Source organism: Panthera onca, chromosome X, assembly GCF_046562875.1.
Source record: "Panthera onca isolate mPanOnc1 chromosome X, mPanOnc1 haplotype 2, whole genome shotgun sequence".
Lineage (NCBI taxonomy): Eukaryota > Metazoa > Chordata > Mammalia > Carnivora > Felidae > Panthera > Panthera onca.
The window spans coordinates 2,444,847-2,459,713 of NC_138357.1; the positions used below are offsets into that span (position 1 = coordinate 2,444,847).

General features: G+C 59.6%; 1 protein-coding gene across 7 annotated transcripts; it reads right to left on the reverse strand.

Moving 5' to 3' along the window:
- ZFP92 (ZFP92 zinc finger protein) lies at nucleotides 1-10,449 on the reverse strand. Of its 7 annotated transcripts, none has more exons than XR_014136831.1 (6): nucleotides 7,500-10,449; nucleotides 7,043-7,207; nucleotides 6,449-6,942; nucleotides 5,491-5,651; nucleotides 4,628-5,121; nucleotides 1-4,543 (listed from the first exon to the last, which is right to left on the reverse strand). XR_014136831.1 is itself a non-coding variant. In XM_081793580.1 (6 exons), exons 3-5 carry the CDS (start codon nucleotides 6,546-6,548, stop codon nucleotides 4,889-4,891), a joined length of 438 nt encoding a protein of 145 aa, XP_081649706.1. In that variant the 5' UTR covers nucleotides 6,549-6,575; nucleotides 6,777-7,207; nucleotides 7,500-10,448; the 3' UTR covers nucleotides 1-4,543; nucleotides 4,628-4,888. The 7 variants fall into 7 exon arrangements, 1 of the variants encoding a protein (XP_081649706.1); XR_014136829.1 differs by having other exon boundaries at nucleotides 1-868; nucleotides 1,491-4,543; nucleotides 6,449-7,207; XR_014136828.1 differs by having other exon boundaries at nucleotides 1-157; nucleotides 735-4,543; nucleotides 6,449-7,207.
- Nucleotides 10,450-14,867: the final 4,418 nt, after the last annotated feature.

Sequence of the window (14,867 nt, forward strand, 5' to 3'; positions counted from 1 at the left end):
TGCACTCAAGTGCTCATAGCAGCTTTATTTGTCATGGCCCCGGGCTGGAAACAACCCAAATGTCCACTAGCAAGCATTCAACAGGTCTTGTCGCCCACGCAGGATGATACTTCTACATGAGGCGGTCAAAGAAAGATGAATCGGCGACCTGCAAATCCTGGGGGGGGGGGGGGGTCCCTGTGTTGTGAAGTCATAGACACATCAGTAGGAGCATGAGAGGGGATGAGCTAGTGAGCCCACAGCAAGTGGCGATTCCTGGGAACGTCATTTGAGGTGCTCACGTCAAAGCATCCCAGGTCAACACCTAATGAACATCAGAAGCATCTGGCTGACTGTCGTGTGTATACTTGGTGGCCAGCCTTGAAAGTCACGCGCTCTAGCGGTTATAATATACACTAACGTCCCCTCCTCCATGTTAGAATAATTCTTTCATGTTAAAAAAAAATCGCTCCTCATCAGGAAGCAGGTGGAGATGAAAGTTCTTCGTCTGGCATCCGAGGCTTTCTGCACTCTGCTTCTCGTGACCATCTGCCCCCCAACAGTCCTACCAAAGTCCTTCTGCCCTTTGGGGGTTCCTGACCACACCATGTGCCCCCTCTTCTTCTCCCTACCCTGCCTGAAATCCCTCGACCTCTCCTTCCCGTTTCAAGAGCTCCCCTGCTGCTCGCTCTGGCCGTGGCTTCAAGACGCACTTGTCTCTGCCGCCTGACAAGACATACATGTAGCATCCCCACCTGAAAGCCTGCTGTGCAACTCCGGCTGAGGAAAGGAGTGAAGGTCCTGGCCCGTCCTGAGACGTTCACGGAGAATCAGCTGTGCCGTAGGCATCCCGCTGCGCCCCTGCTGCCATAACACCAGCAGAACCAACCTCGGGAGCGAGAGCAAAGCAAACATGTAGAAGCTAAGGATGTTTGGCGACAATGGCAACACAATCCTGAGAGCCCCCTTCCCAGGCCTGTTTTTCTGTCCCTTGGGGGCAAGTCTGGGATTACAGCCACACAGTCACAGGGAACACAGCTTTCCTTATCTCTTTGTTTGGAGCACCTGCCAGCTTCGCAAAGCAGAGCTAGTCTCGCGAGCTACAATCCGAGCAAGGTTGTAGACATGGTCCGTTTTGCAGAGAGCTATGTTCCCGGGCCTACGTAAAGCCCCAGACAAGGATGCTTCCGTCAGTCAGGTGACAACTGCAGGACCGCCCTTGCAACTCAAACACGGCCGCATGCAGGCAGGCACAGCTGGGGCAACCATAATCGAGGGCGGATGGGATCTGGTGGCTCAATGACCATCAGAGATAAAGGACAGAGGAAAGGGCCGAGGACCTCAAACATGGCTGGGGGAAGACGGAGATGGAGAGGTCACAGGGCCTATAGTACAGACAGGTGTCCACCCTGGAGTCCCCCCACAGCGGGAGGCCACGAAGCAAACCACGGAAGGGTGAAGGTGGAGCCATCTTCTATACAGGCCCGCACGGGGCTGGACGGGGCACCCACCTGAGTGAGTGTGCGTGCCGCCATGTTGCCTGAAGAAGCAACTGGGAGGAAGACACAGCTGGGTCTCTCGGGGGACTGATGCGCCACTCTGTCCTTCCTGATCTGAGTCACGGTGTCCCACCGGCCGGGGGTGGCAGCTCTGGATGCCCATGTGTCTCGCCCTCCAGGGTTTCTGCCTTCCCTTCACGCCAACGTACTGTCTTGGCTTTCCCCCACGATTCCACACTTAGAGTTTTTCCTGGGACCTTTGGCCCAACTGCCATCTGGTTACTTGACACCACGAGAGGGCTCCTTTAAGGCCAGCACTCTTAGACCCTCATTTGCTCGCGCCCAAAGTAAATGAATGCGGCCGGGGCAATTCACCAGTTACGTGGAGGCACCGCCACGGCATTTAAATGGCTCTTGGAAAGTCTGCACAGTTTCACAGGGCGAGTGGTCTCAACGTCAGACACACTGTGCGCTGGCACCGTGTCTTACGGGGCCATCCCTGAAGCACACCAGTCGAGAAGCGCGACGGGGCCGATGTCCAGGGAAGTTCTTGGGGAAGGGACTGGAAAGCCGGCAGGATGTCCTTCAGTAGCGTGAGCTTTTGCATCCAGTTCTGTGGGAGCCCAATTTCAGAGCACATTAGAAAGAAAACCACAAAATCAAGGTGGCTCATCCAGTAGAACCCATGGGATGACATTCCACGGGGGGCTACGACTCTTCTTTAGTGAAGCCGGTTACTGACTGGCCTGCAGAGTTGAGACGGCTCACTTACTACAGTGATGGAAACAGACATCAGAGCCCCGGGATCTGATCTCTTTCTAGTTCCCACCACCGCGGGGCAGCTGTCGCCCCAATGCCTCCTGCCACTGTCTCTTGTTCTGCACTGGGGATTGGCTTCCTGAATCCACCCCAGCCCTGGCAAAGATAGCGCCTCATAAAAACACGCGCTTCCACATGCCCTGTCCGTGGACTTCAGAGACAGTGGCCTTAATACTTCCTGTTTCTGCAGTGCCGACAAAGATGAACGTGACACAAAGAATAGAAGGACAAGGGGACACAGACCCTGTGAAAGGGCTCTGAGATAAAAGCAAGTTGCAAGAACTCTAGAACTTTCCGTAAGTCGTGTCTAAAAATCATTTTAATATAGCTATATAAAACTTCTATGTCAATGTGTTTCTATCTATCTATCTGTATCTCTTGCTCCTGGAGTCATCCTAGTGACTGGAGCTCCAACAAGCATGCTCGGAAGAAATCCTGTATTTCCAGATCTTCCCCACACTGTCCTGAGGGTGCTTTGAGCCTCTCACTGTGTGGCAGGGAAGGCACACACGATCCTCGGAGGCCCATAGGGGGTGCCCAGCATACCTACCAGTTGCCCGCCAGAGGTCCCGGCAGTGGAGGGGGCTGGAAGGAGGAGGCAAGCCAACCAGGACGCTGGGCTGAGAGCACCCAGGGGCCGAACTCCTGAACCTGGCTCTGGGGACGGTGAGGACAGAACAGGGCAGAGCCTGCCAGCAGCCGCCACCCCCTGGCCAGCAGGAGGCTGCAGGAAAGTGCCATTGGAAGGGGCCACCCTGTTTCCATGGGGCTCAGGGGGAGGAGGGAGAAGAGCGGCCAGGCTCACCACCACACCCATCGGGTGTCTCTTTCTCCTGCCTGAGGTCTTCTCAGAGGGTTGGCGGGATTCTTATTTCAGGAGCGATTCACCAACACCCTTCCTTATATGGCCCAAATCTCTAGCTTACGTTACTCCTGAATACAAAAATGCTGAAAGCAAGTGAACATGCAGCATTGTAAGAAATATCATACGAAAGGTCCGATGAGAGAGCCATCACTGGGCATGCTCTGTGCAAATTCGTAGCCCGTCTCGTTTTGTTCCTGATCGGCACCAGCCACAAGAGGTGGCCGCTTGAGGAAGAGCAGCTAAGTATGAAGCTTTAGGCACTGAGGGTGGGGAGGAGGGGCAGAGAGGCCAGGCTGGTCTCTGCTGCCTGGGTGTGGGAGGCAGACGGCAGTGAGTAGGGTGAGCCCGGGAGACCGGGCAGGAGGAGACGGATAGCAGCAGGCCAGCTGGTGCGGGGTCTTGCCCGGAGCCCGCTCCTGCGAGGGACCAGAGTGTCCCCCGACTCCCCTGCCCCGCCCCAGGGCTCCGAGAATATGGGCCCAGGGGGCTGCTTCTCAAAGGAGAAGCCTGCGCCTCTCTGGCACGGGGACAGAGGGCCTGGAAAAAGAGCAGGTCACCAGTCAGCATGATGGCAGCGTGTCCCGTTTCTTCCCGTGGAGCTGCGGGCTTAGAGAGGAGACACCGCTTCCCGCAGCCTGGCACCTGGGCGTGAGCTGTCCACGAATGTGTTCGCCCAAGGCCGTTTTCGGACGGTTTCTTGACGCATTTGAGGTGACGTCACGGGCCCGCCACAGTCTAGTTGTAGAATTTCGTCACGTCCCCCCCGTTTATGAGCTCTGAAAAGATTAAAGTGCTTTTAGTGCTTTTACCTGGAAACACCAAGAAGTCTTGGGGCGAAGCGGATGGTCCCACGACACGAGAGAGACTGCTCGTCCCTCATCGGAGGCGGCTGTGCCCACAACAGGGCCCTGCTGGAGCGCGGCGCTGACCCGCGTCGGGGAGGGGCATCTGGGCAGTTCCAGCACAGAACGTGGATCTGTCCTGAGGTCTCTGTGCTTCAGTCGCGTCCTCAGCGATCAAAGGCAGAGGGGAGCGGGAGGCCCCAGGCTTTAAAGCGGGCCCTCTCCCAGGCCAGCAGGCTGCACTGCCAGTGGCTGCGCGTTCGCGGTGTCCCCGGACTTTCTGGCCCTCGCACCCAAAGAGGCCGGCGCCTTTCCCCCGTCGCTCTTCTCCGAGGGCTTCCCACCCCTGCGGCTGTCGTGGGGGCCGCCGCGCCACACCGTCCCCTCACAGGCCAGGCGGCGCTGGCCGCCCGGGGCGCGCCGGTGCTCCGGGAGGGACAAGCGGCTCCGGGACACCCTCCCGCAGTGCGGACGCCCACAGGGCCGCCCCTCGCCGCGGGTCGCCCGGCGCTTGAAGAGGGGGGAGCGCCTCCGAAGGCCTTCCCGCACTCGCCGCGCGTAGGGCCGCTCGCGCCGCCGTGCGCCCGGCGGTGCAGGCTGACACCAGAGCGTCCCCGGAACGCCTTCCCGCACTCTTGGCACGCGAACGGCTTCTCCCCGCTGTGGACGCGCTGGCGGCGAATGAACTGGGACGCGCCCTTGAAGGCCTTGAGACACTAGCCGCACGTGTAGGGCTTGTGGCCGCTGTGGGTGCGCCGGTGCTTGAGGAGGTTGGAGCCGCGACTGAAGGATTTCCCACACTGCGGACACAGGTGCCGCTTGTCGGCGCCCGGCGCGGCTCGCGGCCCGAGACCCTGATCCCGCCTCACACCATCCTGTCTTCTCTAGCTCATCGCTCTTCCCTCGCCGGAGGAGCCGCCTTGACCTCTCTCCCCAGGCTGGTCACCCCTGCCAGAACCTGTCTGTGGGGAACGAGCATGTTTCCCTGTGCGATTAGCGGTCTCCCCTGTTGGCCGGGCCACCCGGCTCTTGTTACCGCCCCAAGGGTCAGTCCTCGGGAGCTCTTGGGGGCGATGCTTCTGCTTTGAAGTCGACGTCCTGTTCTCTATCCCGTCACCTACAGAGACAGAGACACCAAACAGTGTCACCCTCTCCCCGGAGCTCTGTTTAGGGTCTGTTGTTGTCACCCTCACACCAAACCCGAGAAGGAATGAATGGGGGAGACGAGGACACGGGGGAAGAGGCAAGACGACCGTCAGCGGACAGGAGGGCAAGAGGGGAAGTGGTGGGAACAAGCTGGAAGTACCAGAACTGGTGTGACGCAGCAGGAGGCGCTCCTTCCATCTGGCGCCTCAACAGGGACTCCTCGGGAGAGTAAAGTCTGGCACAAACGGGAACTTCCCACCCGAGGTGGCCGCACTGCCCTGCTCGGGTGGCCACTCTTGCCAAAAGGCTCAGGCGAGCCGGCCTCGCAGCCCTCACTCACCCGTCCTCACCCCCGCAGCAGCCCGTGTCCCGTGGATGTCTGCTGCCTGGGGCCCGTCCCCTTGCTCTAGCCAGGAGACCAGGTGAGGCTTGGAGGCTAAAAGTCCTGTCCATGGAAACGAAGCAGATCAGTCACTCCTGAACTCAGCCCAGCGTCAGCATCTTCAAGAACAGAGAACAAAGAACTCTCTAGAGATTGCCCCTGGAAGGTCCCGATAAAGTGCAGAGTCCCTTTAAGGAAGCAAAGGACTTTGGATGCATGGGGGCCAGGCAGGCCCCGGGGAGCCCCAAGCAGGTGGTGATTGGGGCCAGCAGGATAACGGTGTTATTCCTTGGCCTGCAGGGAGGTCAGGAGGCTGCTGGGACATGTGGCATGGACTGACGATTCCAGAACTGCGCTGTGAACCCTGCATCTGCCCCGTGAGGGTCAGAAGGAACCAAGGGGAAGAAAGTAGTCCTCCTGTGTGTGGCTAGATTATAGAGTTTAAATCTGGAGAGAAGAAATGGAGGAAACAGGCCCCCTGCAGCCCCGCAGGCAGTGGGTCTCAGTGAGTCACAGTGAGTTGCAGTGAGTCGCAGTGCGGGGAGGGGGGGGGGCCCACCCCAGCTCCTTTCTGGATTGATTCATGCTGCAAAACCCAACACACTTCTTCTCCTGGGCCTCTTCGCCTGGCTTGGCTCAAGGAACAGAAACTGCTAAACTCTGTACAGTGCAGCCTTGATAAAAATAAATGAAGTCTCAAAGAGCGCACATACACATTCAAGGATAACGTGCGTCCACCTTTTGGGTAGAAGAGGTCTAGTCAACCCACGACTTTCTATGCAAAAGTACTATGATGGGGGCCCATGCGGTTACCACTTACGGGTCAATGCACGTATTCTCGGGCTTACAGTAACCAACAAGCGATTCCGTTCAGAGATCCAGTAGCGGCGACGGGACGTGGGTGTGAGGTCCTTACCCAGTGACACCAAATGGCGGTAGTTCTCCAGCAACACTCTCTTGTAGAGGATCCTTTGACTGAGGTCCAGAAGCTTCCATTCTGTCTTGATGAAGTACATGGACACGTCTTCAAACGATACCGGCACCTAAAATGAGAAATTCCTGGGGCCGCAGGGGAATTCACCCCCATGGGTCGCAGGGTGGGCGAGCGGCTACCAAACGTGGGGTGGGGGTGGGGGTGGGGACTCAGAGAACTCAGCAGCTAAGGGGAGACTCGGGGTTGCCAGACTTGTGAGGCTGGGGCATGATGAGGGGGCGGATGGAGACGGTCAGGGAGCCCCGCTCACCTTGGGTCTGGCCTTCAAGAGAACGGCTGCCACCGCGGGGGTACAAACAAGCTAAGGGGATTGGCAAAAGCCAAGTGCGAGATGAAGCCCGCCCTAGTCCAGCACCACCTCATCCAGGTTAGGTCCCAGTCACAGCTGCTGGCGGGCAAGACTCGAACACATCTTTCTTGGGGGACACAATCCAACCCATAACACTTTCCCAGACCGAGCTGCCGCCCTCTCCCCTCACCTGGGCGGTGGGCCGCCAGACAGGGAGTCCTGCCCACCTCCGGCGAGCCTTGGCTTCCCCTTTCTCATTCCTTTCTTCCCATGGGGGCAGGACCCCTGCACCCCGACTTTCCAGCCATCCCCGGAAGCTCCACTGCTGACCCCTTTTCCTCTCAGGTCAGGGTCCTTACAGAAAACCTCCCAACACACACATACCACTCCACCTGTAAACAGCCTCACTGTCAAGGAAAAGAGGAAGACCAGGCTAGTGAAACGCACTATGGAGGGAGCCACAGTAGCTAGGGGAGGGGTGCTCTCTGAAGGAGTCACGTTCAGGCTGAGAGCTGAAGGCTGCGGGTGAGCAAAGAGAGTAGCAGGCTAAGGGCATGGCTCATATCTGGCCCTTGGGTGGGCCCAAGCCAGGCGGTCCCAGGGCTGAGACTGGGGCCGGGGTGGGGGTGCAAAAGGGGAGAGACCACGTGTGCGCCTTGGGGACAGGAGGGAGCGGGGGCTCACACCAAGGGCAGGAAGAGCATGTCATGGACAGAGTGGGCAGTGTCTGGTTCCTCCGCATCGGTTCTCAGTGCCAGGAAACAGCGGGGCCAAAGAAAGTTTGCTCCAAGGGTGTGCTCCGCACCCAGCTGGAGGCCAGAATGTTCAATTCCCTGGTGGGGAAGCAGAAGAGCCAGGCAGTGGCTGGTGGGAAGCGGGCCCAGGATGCTTTTGCTGCGTGGGTGACTACAGCTTACTCACGCTACAGGAGAGAGGATGGGGGGACGGGGTCCCGGAGCATTTAAATTGCCTCAAGAAGGTCCCTTATCGCCAGTGACGAGCTGTCAATCAACACTAGCCCAGAAGAAATAAACTCATGTGTCTGATGGCGACATTTACATTAATCAGATAGAAAGAATCCCTTAAGGCGGAGTGGACACGAAAACCGCCGGGTGACAGACCTAGGAGGCGTGGATAGCCGCACGATGTCAAGATGTCTTCCCCTGCTTACCGCTGGTCACGAGACAGAAAGCTAAGCGAATGGCTGCTGGACAGAGGTCGGACACACCTGCTGTGACGATGCCACCCCAGGGAGGGCACAAGGAAGGCTCTTGCCAAAGCTTGACCCAATTCTAATGCAGCCTTGTGCCCCCACACCCAGTTTATAAAGGATACTGGGGACAGAGGGACCACTTCAAGACACTAGCTACAAGGGAGCAACCGGCCCAATCCAGAAGGTGGGCTGTTCCCGGTCTCCTGCGTGTCTCAGCGTCAGGGGGAAAAGACGAGGCCAGGGAGAGAGGCTGCTTCAGATGAAAGGATAACCAGACGGCCAATGGTCAAGTGTAACGAAGTCCTTGATGAGATGCTGGTGTGAAGGAAGGAGGAGTCAAAGGCAGTGGGGGCCTGGAGGGTGACTGTGCAGCGGCTCTCAGACGACAGCAGGCGCCCGCGCTGGGCATGGGTTGGATGGATAACGGCACTGGGTCATGTGAGGAAATGTCCTTCCTTCTTGAAGCACGTAGGGAGAAAATGGTATGCACGCTTCCTGTAAACTGTTTCAGCAAAAACAAAGGAAAGGGAAAAGGAGAGAGAGAAAGAGAGAGCGAGAGAGAGAGAAAAGCAGGGAGCGAAGGATAGAAGGACAAAGGGAGGGAGAAACCGAGAAAGAGAGAAACAAGCAAACAAGGCAAGCTGGAGGCCGCCGCTAGCCCCGGGGGGTGGGCACCTGCGCTGCCTTAGACTGTCCTCTCGATTTTGTCTGTTTGCTTGCCGGTGTTCAAAATGAAAAGGGAGGGGCACCCGGGTGGCTCAGTCGGTTAAGCCTCCGACTTGGGCTCAGGTCATGATCTCACGGTTCATGAGTTCGAGCCCCGCATCGGTCTCTGTGCTGACAGCTCGGAGCCTGGAGCCTGCTTCGGATTCTGTGCCTCCCTCTCTCTGTGTCCCTCCCCTGCTTGCGCTCTGTGGCTCTCTGTCCCTCTCAAAAATAGAGAAAGATTTCAACAAAATTGAAAAAAAAAAAAAAAAAAAAAAAAGGAGGCAGCCAGTGAGTGGGCTTCGTGCTGGTGCCTACAGAAGACCAGGAGATGGGGCTATTTCCCCGGGAAAAGAACACAGAACACAAACCCCAGGAAAGGCAGGAGGCGACCCCACACAGGCGGGATCAGGAACTGGGGCTTCTTCATCTGTGAGGAGGAGTGGCTCCAGGCCTCTTGCAGTCAGGCTTCTTCCTTCCTGGCGGACTTCCTCTGAGGCCTGGCACTTGGAGACCCCGGCTGCCTCCTCCTGGCTCCGGCAGCCTTCCCTGGGGACCGCAGCGCTTGCAGCCCTCTGGGTGGGTCGGCCCCAGGGCCCTGGGCCTAGGGAGGCCGCAGGTCACCCCAGGGCCTTCCACGCTGCTCCATCCAACAAAGCCCTCTACGGATCATCTAAGGATCAGCCTTGCAACTGGGGTCTCCCCTGTCCTGGGCGGTGGGGGGTGGGGGAGGGGCAGAGGCTGAACTGATGGTAAACAGGGCCACCTCCTAATGGGGTTCTGTCCTTGCCTGCTCACGGCCCTCCCCGGGGTGCCCATCTGACTCAGAGTAGACCCATGTGGCCCCTCCTGGCCTCGCCCTGCCCCCCTCCCACCTGCTTGCTCCCTCTGCTCCTGCCACACCACCCTCTGAGCATTCCCTTCTACACATCAGTCCACTCATACCTCAGGCCCTTTGCACTGGTTGTTCCCTCTGCCCGGTACACACTCTCATCTCCTTCGAGGTTTTCTGAAATACCCTCATCTACTCAGACTTGCGACCCAACCCCTCACCTCCTTCCCTCTGCTCTAGTTTCCCCAGGGCACTTACCACCGATGAACACACTCTATCATCCTTCATTTAAGATGTTTGCTGTCCTGTCGTGTGCGCCCTGCCACTAGGCCTGGACCCACGTGGGGCGAGTTTTGCCATTTTCTTCCCTGCCATATCGCCAACGCCTGCAGGGGCCTGGCCCGCAGGGGCTGCCAGGCACACATCTGTGGGACCGGAGGACTGCTGGAGCTCCTTCCCTGCTCAGCTCGCTCCCTCCCTCTCTTGATCTTGCGGGCCCTCCATCCCACCCCTGGCTTCCTCTTCTTACACCTTCTTCTGGGGAGCTCCTCACCACCAGCGGTCTCACCAAAGGGGAGCACCACCGCCCCCCTGCCCCCTTGATAGCTAGCGGCCAGGACTCGTCTGGGACCCTTACCGCCTGTGCCTGCTGAGTTCGCCAGGTGCCCCTGAGCAGGAGTGCCGCCACCTCGCATTGCCAGCCTGCCCAGCGCACCCACACACAGGGGCGCAAAATCCAAACTTACCCGTCGGGGGCTCCCTTGCCAGCTCCAGGATCAGAGGCGAATCGCAGTCAATAAACATAGGCTGCTTTCCAGGGGCCCTCTCCCTCGCCCCATGGCCACCTGCCTGCCGAGACGCCCCCCCCCGCCCCGCCTCCACCCCGTCCCGCTCTGGGCCGCCACAGTCCTGCCAGGCCGCGTACCTGGGCTCCGCGGGCCGCCGCCGGGCTGTCGGTCCCAACCCCCACCCCCTGCCCCCCCGCCCCCCGCCCCCGGCAGGCCCAAGGCCAAGGCTGCCGCCTCCGAGAAGCCCTCGGGGACAGCGGCCCCAGGAGATGGCGGGATTCCCCGCCCGGTCTCGACCTGGTCCCTGGGCGCCGCTCTCAGGAGGCGCGTTCTGCGAGGCTGTCCGTCGTCTTCTGTCTAGAGCCAGGAGCAGGGCCGGGAGGCGGGCGGGGAGCGGGCGGGGCCGGGGCCGGGGCGGCGGCGGCGGCGGCGGCGTGGGAACCAGCCGCGGCGGGTGGGGGGCATGGAGCATGCGCGTCGCAGCGGGAGGGCGGCTGGGCCCCGCGCGGGTCCCAGCGCTCCCCACGGGGGGATCTGACCTGATTGCCAGCGCACCCAGGGGCACTTCTGCTTCCCATCTGCGCTGCTTCCAGGACTTGAGTAGCAGTGGCCCGCCCGCCGTGGTCCCCCCACCCCCCACCCCAAGGGGCCAGGGGAGGGGCGGCATTGGCCGAGCACCTCCCGTGGGTCAGACCGCAGGGGTTTTGCGTCCATCCAGTCATCTGTTCATCCATCGGGGATCCATGGGACGCTGTGGGGCATCCAGTAAGAGACCAACGCACTTAAGCCAGGAGGGCAAAGAGGAGAAAAGGGGGTGCACTGAGGCGGGACCTTGGGGAAGTCCGTGTGCAGACAGATGAAGGAAAGAGCCGCACCCGTTTTCCATCTGCCGCCCCTGCCCCCCAGACCTTTTCGTGACCATTGAGCTGGGCTGCAGGTTGGGCACCGGGGTCTCCATTTTCCGACAGGCCACCGTCCATGTGGCAGAGCCAGGATTGGAATCCAGGGCTGACTCGGGACACTTGCTCCACTGATAATGGGTTACTTGAGGTCAGGACTATGAAAGAGGCTGGCAAAGAAAAGCAACGAGGAAGAACCGGCGAACTGCGTGTCTCACCCACCCAGCACCCCCTTCACCCCCCCGCCGGGGCGGGGGGCTGGGAAGTGAGTATGAGGTGGGCACCCTTTCTGCCTCTGAGCTGTACCCCTCCTCACAAAAGCAGAGCTCGGGCATCTCTTGTTTTCAAATGGCCCTAGGCCCTGGCCAGGAGAGCCTTGGTCTGCAGCCAGAGGCCTTCAGCTACTTGCCCCTGGCTCAGGGGGAGAGCTGGGACACTCATTCAGGGTACTTCTGGCTGCAGGGAGCAGGCCTTGCAGGAGGCCAAGGGCAACACAGCTTTGGGGGCCCTTCTCCGGAACAGAGGCAGAAGAGCCCCCTGTGGTCCTTCGCTGCGGGCTCTGACCCTCCCACGGGGAGACTGGCTGGGCAGGCCTGGGCCTGGGCTCTTGAGGTCTAGTTGGGTGTACGGTGGCCCCTGAAAAGATGTGTCACATCCTAACTCCTGGAACCTGTGACTGTGACCTTTTTTGGAAAAAGGGTCTTTGCAGGTGTGATGAGGTTAAGAATCTGGAGGTCATCCTGGGTTCTGCAGGTGTGCCCTAAATCCAATGACACGGGTCCTTGTGAGAGACAGAAGAGACACACGGAGAGAAGCCCGCACGGAGGCGTAGACAGAGGATGGAGGCGTGCGGCCACGAGTCCAGGAATGCTGAGAGCCCCACGAGACCGGGAGAGGCGAGAAAGACGCTCCCCTGCTCCCAGCTTTTGGAAGGAGCGCAGCCCTATTAACACCCTTAAGTTTGGCCTTCTGGCCCCCAGAGCCACGAGGGCGTGCACTCTTAGAGGTTTAAGCCACCTGGCTTGTGGGAACTCACGGCAGCAGCCCCAGAAAACCCACATCCCAGGGAATGGGCTGAGCCTGCTGAGGGAAAGGGACTGGGCCTTCCCGCCCCACATCAGCTGGTAGTCATTGGATGGCAGAGGGTGGGACAGACTCAGGGAAGGTAGCCCCTTTGGCCTGGAACATTCAACCTTTATGGAAGGATGGGCGTGAGAGCCGCAGGCCAGGAGCAGGTTCTAGGAGTGCGTGCCAGCACCCACTGTGGAATGGTTGTAACAGGGCTGTGAAAACAAAGAAAAGAGGGACGATGTGTCATTGTGTTCGACTGTTTGGGCTTCTCACGTCGGTGGTGGTGGCATTACTATACACTTAGCCTGAACAGCGTCAGAATGCCTAAAGCAGAGGTGATAGACCTACGAAGAGAAACTGATAAGCCCACCATCGTAGCAGGAGGAAAATTTCCCTTCTAGCCTTTTTTCAAGTTTTTTATTCCCAAGAGTTTCAAACACACGCCAAGCCCGGAGAGCGTAATATGACAAAAGGCTGTGGACGCCCCGGTCAGCTCCAACAGTGACCGGCACAGGGCCGTCCTGCTCCCTCTCTCCTCCCATGTGCCTCCCCTCATTGTGGGAGGAGGGTGAACCTTCCTGGAGAGAGGCAGCCTCACCCACTGCAGGCAGGGGATGGTGCCCTGAGGATAGCAGGTCCCAGGGACCCCAGTGGGGAAGGGGACTGAAGAAGGAGTCCAGGGGAATATAAGTCATCAGTGGAAGTGAGTGAACCTCTCGCTGGGGAAGGTGGGGTCTGAGCCAGGTGCAGGGAGGCCAGGCCCGAGAAGGCCGTGGGACAAAGTCGCAGGTGGCTGGCCTGGGGTGGTGCCTGCGGGAGGACGCCGCCCCTGCCCCCCATGCCACCTACGCTGTGGCCGACCTGCTCTGCCAGCCCATTCCTCCCATGGAGGAGGGCGGTCTGGGGCCCGTGCGAAGCCTTGACACCAACTGAGGGTGACAGACAGAGCCCGGGATTGACATGGGAGGTGAGCTGGTTTGTGGACAGATGGACAGCACAAGCTGTTTCTAGGCAGGTCCCCGCACCTGCGCACCCCTGTGGTGAAGGTGGCATGGATGGAGCGGAGCCTGCGGGTGGAGGAGGGGGCGGTCCAAACCGTCCTGCTGGGAGACGGGGGCCCTGGGGTGTGCGGTAGCTGGGAATGCGCGTGGCAGTCAGTGTGCCAGGTCACGGAGGCTGCTCCTTACCCGGCGCGAGGGTCAGAACACTGAGTGGCTCGTGCGGGGGGAGATGTTATGTCACATGGGGGGGCCAGTCCTCATACCCTTGGGGTCCCTGAGGTTTGATGGGGCGCTCGTAGCGAGGATGGTGGGGGCAGTGGCGTCGGGCTTGGGTGCCAGGAGGGAGCAAAACCTTCCCTTCCAAACAGCCCACCTTGGCCTTTGTGGGCTTGAAGCTCAGGCTGGAGCTGGGGCTTTGCCGATGATGGCATTGCTGCTCTGGCCGCTGAATCTCCCAGAGGGGAGCCAACACTTTTCCTTTGCTGTCCTTCCTCAGTGTGGCCACCACTGTCCCTCAACTGTCCCTTCCAGTATGGCCACCCCGTCCCTTCACTGACCCTCCCAATGTGCCTACCACTGTCCCTTCATGCCCCCCCCCCACTCTGTGTCCTTAGGTGCTACACTGCCCCAAGACCCAGCCTGCTTCTTAATTTTTTTTTTTTTGCATTTATTTATTTTTGAGAGACAGAGGGAGACAGAGCACAAGTGGGTGAGGGGCAGAGAGAGAATGAGACACAGAATCCGAAGCAGGCTCCAGGCTCCGAGCTGTCAGCACAGAGGCCGACGCGGGGCTCAAACTCGTGAACCACAAGATCATGACCTGAGCTGAAGTCGGACGCGCAACCGACTGAGCCCCCCAGGCGCCCCGACCCAGCCTCCTTGTAGCATCGAGTCTTGGCTCCAGAGTCAGGCTGCTCTCTGTGCTCTGGGGAAGGTCTGTCAGCAGCAGTTGGGACCACGTGCTTCCTGCCCAAAGAAAGAGAAGCCCTCCTCCTCACACAGAATGTGAGTCCTCTCCTCCCACCCTGCTGGGCCTTTTGGGTGGTGGGCTGCCCAGATCACTAATAGTTGCCCTAGGAATGCCATGCGCCGCTGGCCGTGGACCAATCAGACCTGCCTCTGGATTTGGGGATTGGGGGTTATCATGCCCTGAGCTGTGTGAGGGAGGGACAGACACTTAAACAAAAAAGGGGTCCTCAGAGCAAAGAAGTAAGGGCGAATGGCTGCTGGGAGAGCAGCCAGCAGTGTCCTGTCTCCAGGCATTCCTTTGGGCGGCAGGGGCTGTGGCCAGAAGGGTCACCAATCATAGGGACCTGCGAGAGCTATCCAGCTTTTCCGAGGTGTCCTGGCGGACGGGAGGCTCACCTTCCAGCAGCCTAGGGCAGCTACTCAGCCTGAGGTCGACCTGCAGCCAGCTGCACCTCGCCCCCCACTGCCTGTTCCCACTAGGGGCCCGTCCCCAGGCCTATGTCTACACTTGGGAGGAGGGGCAGGTGAGACACGTCTGTAGGTGGACTCATCCCCGGGCCACCTGGAGCTTTCC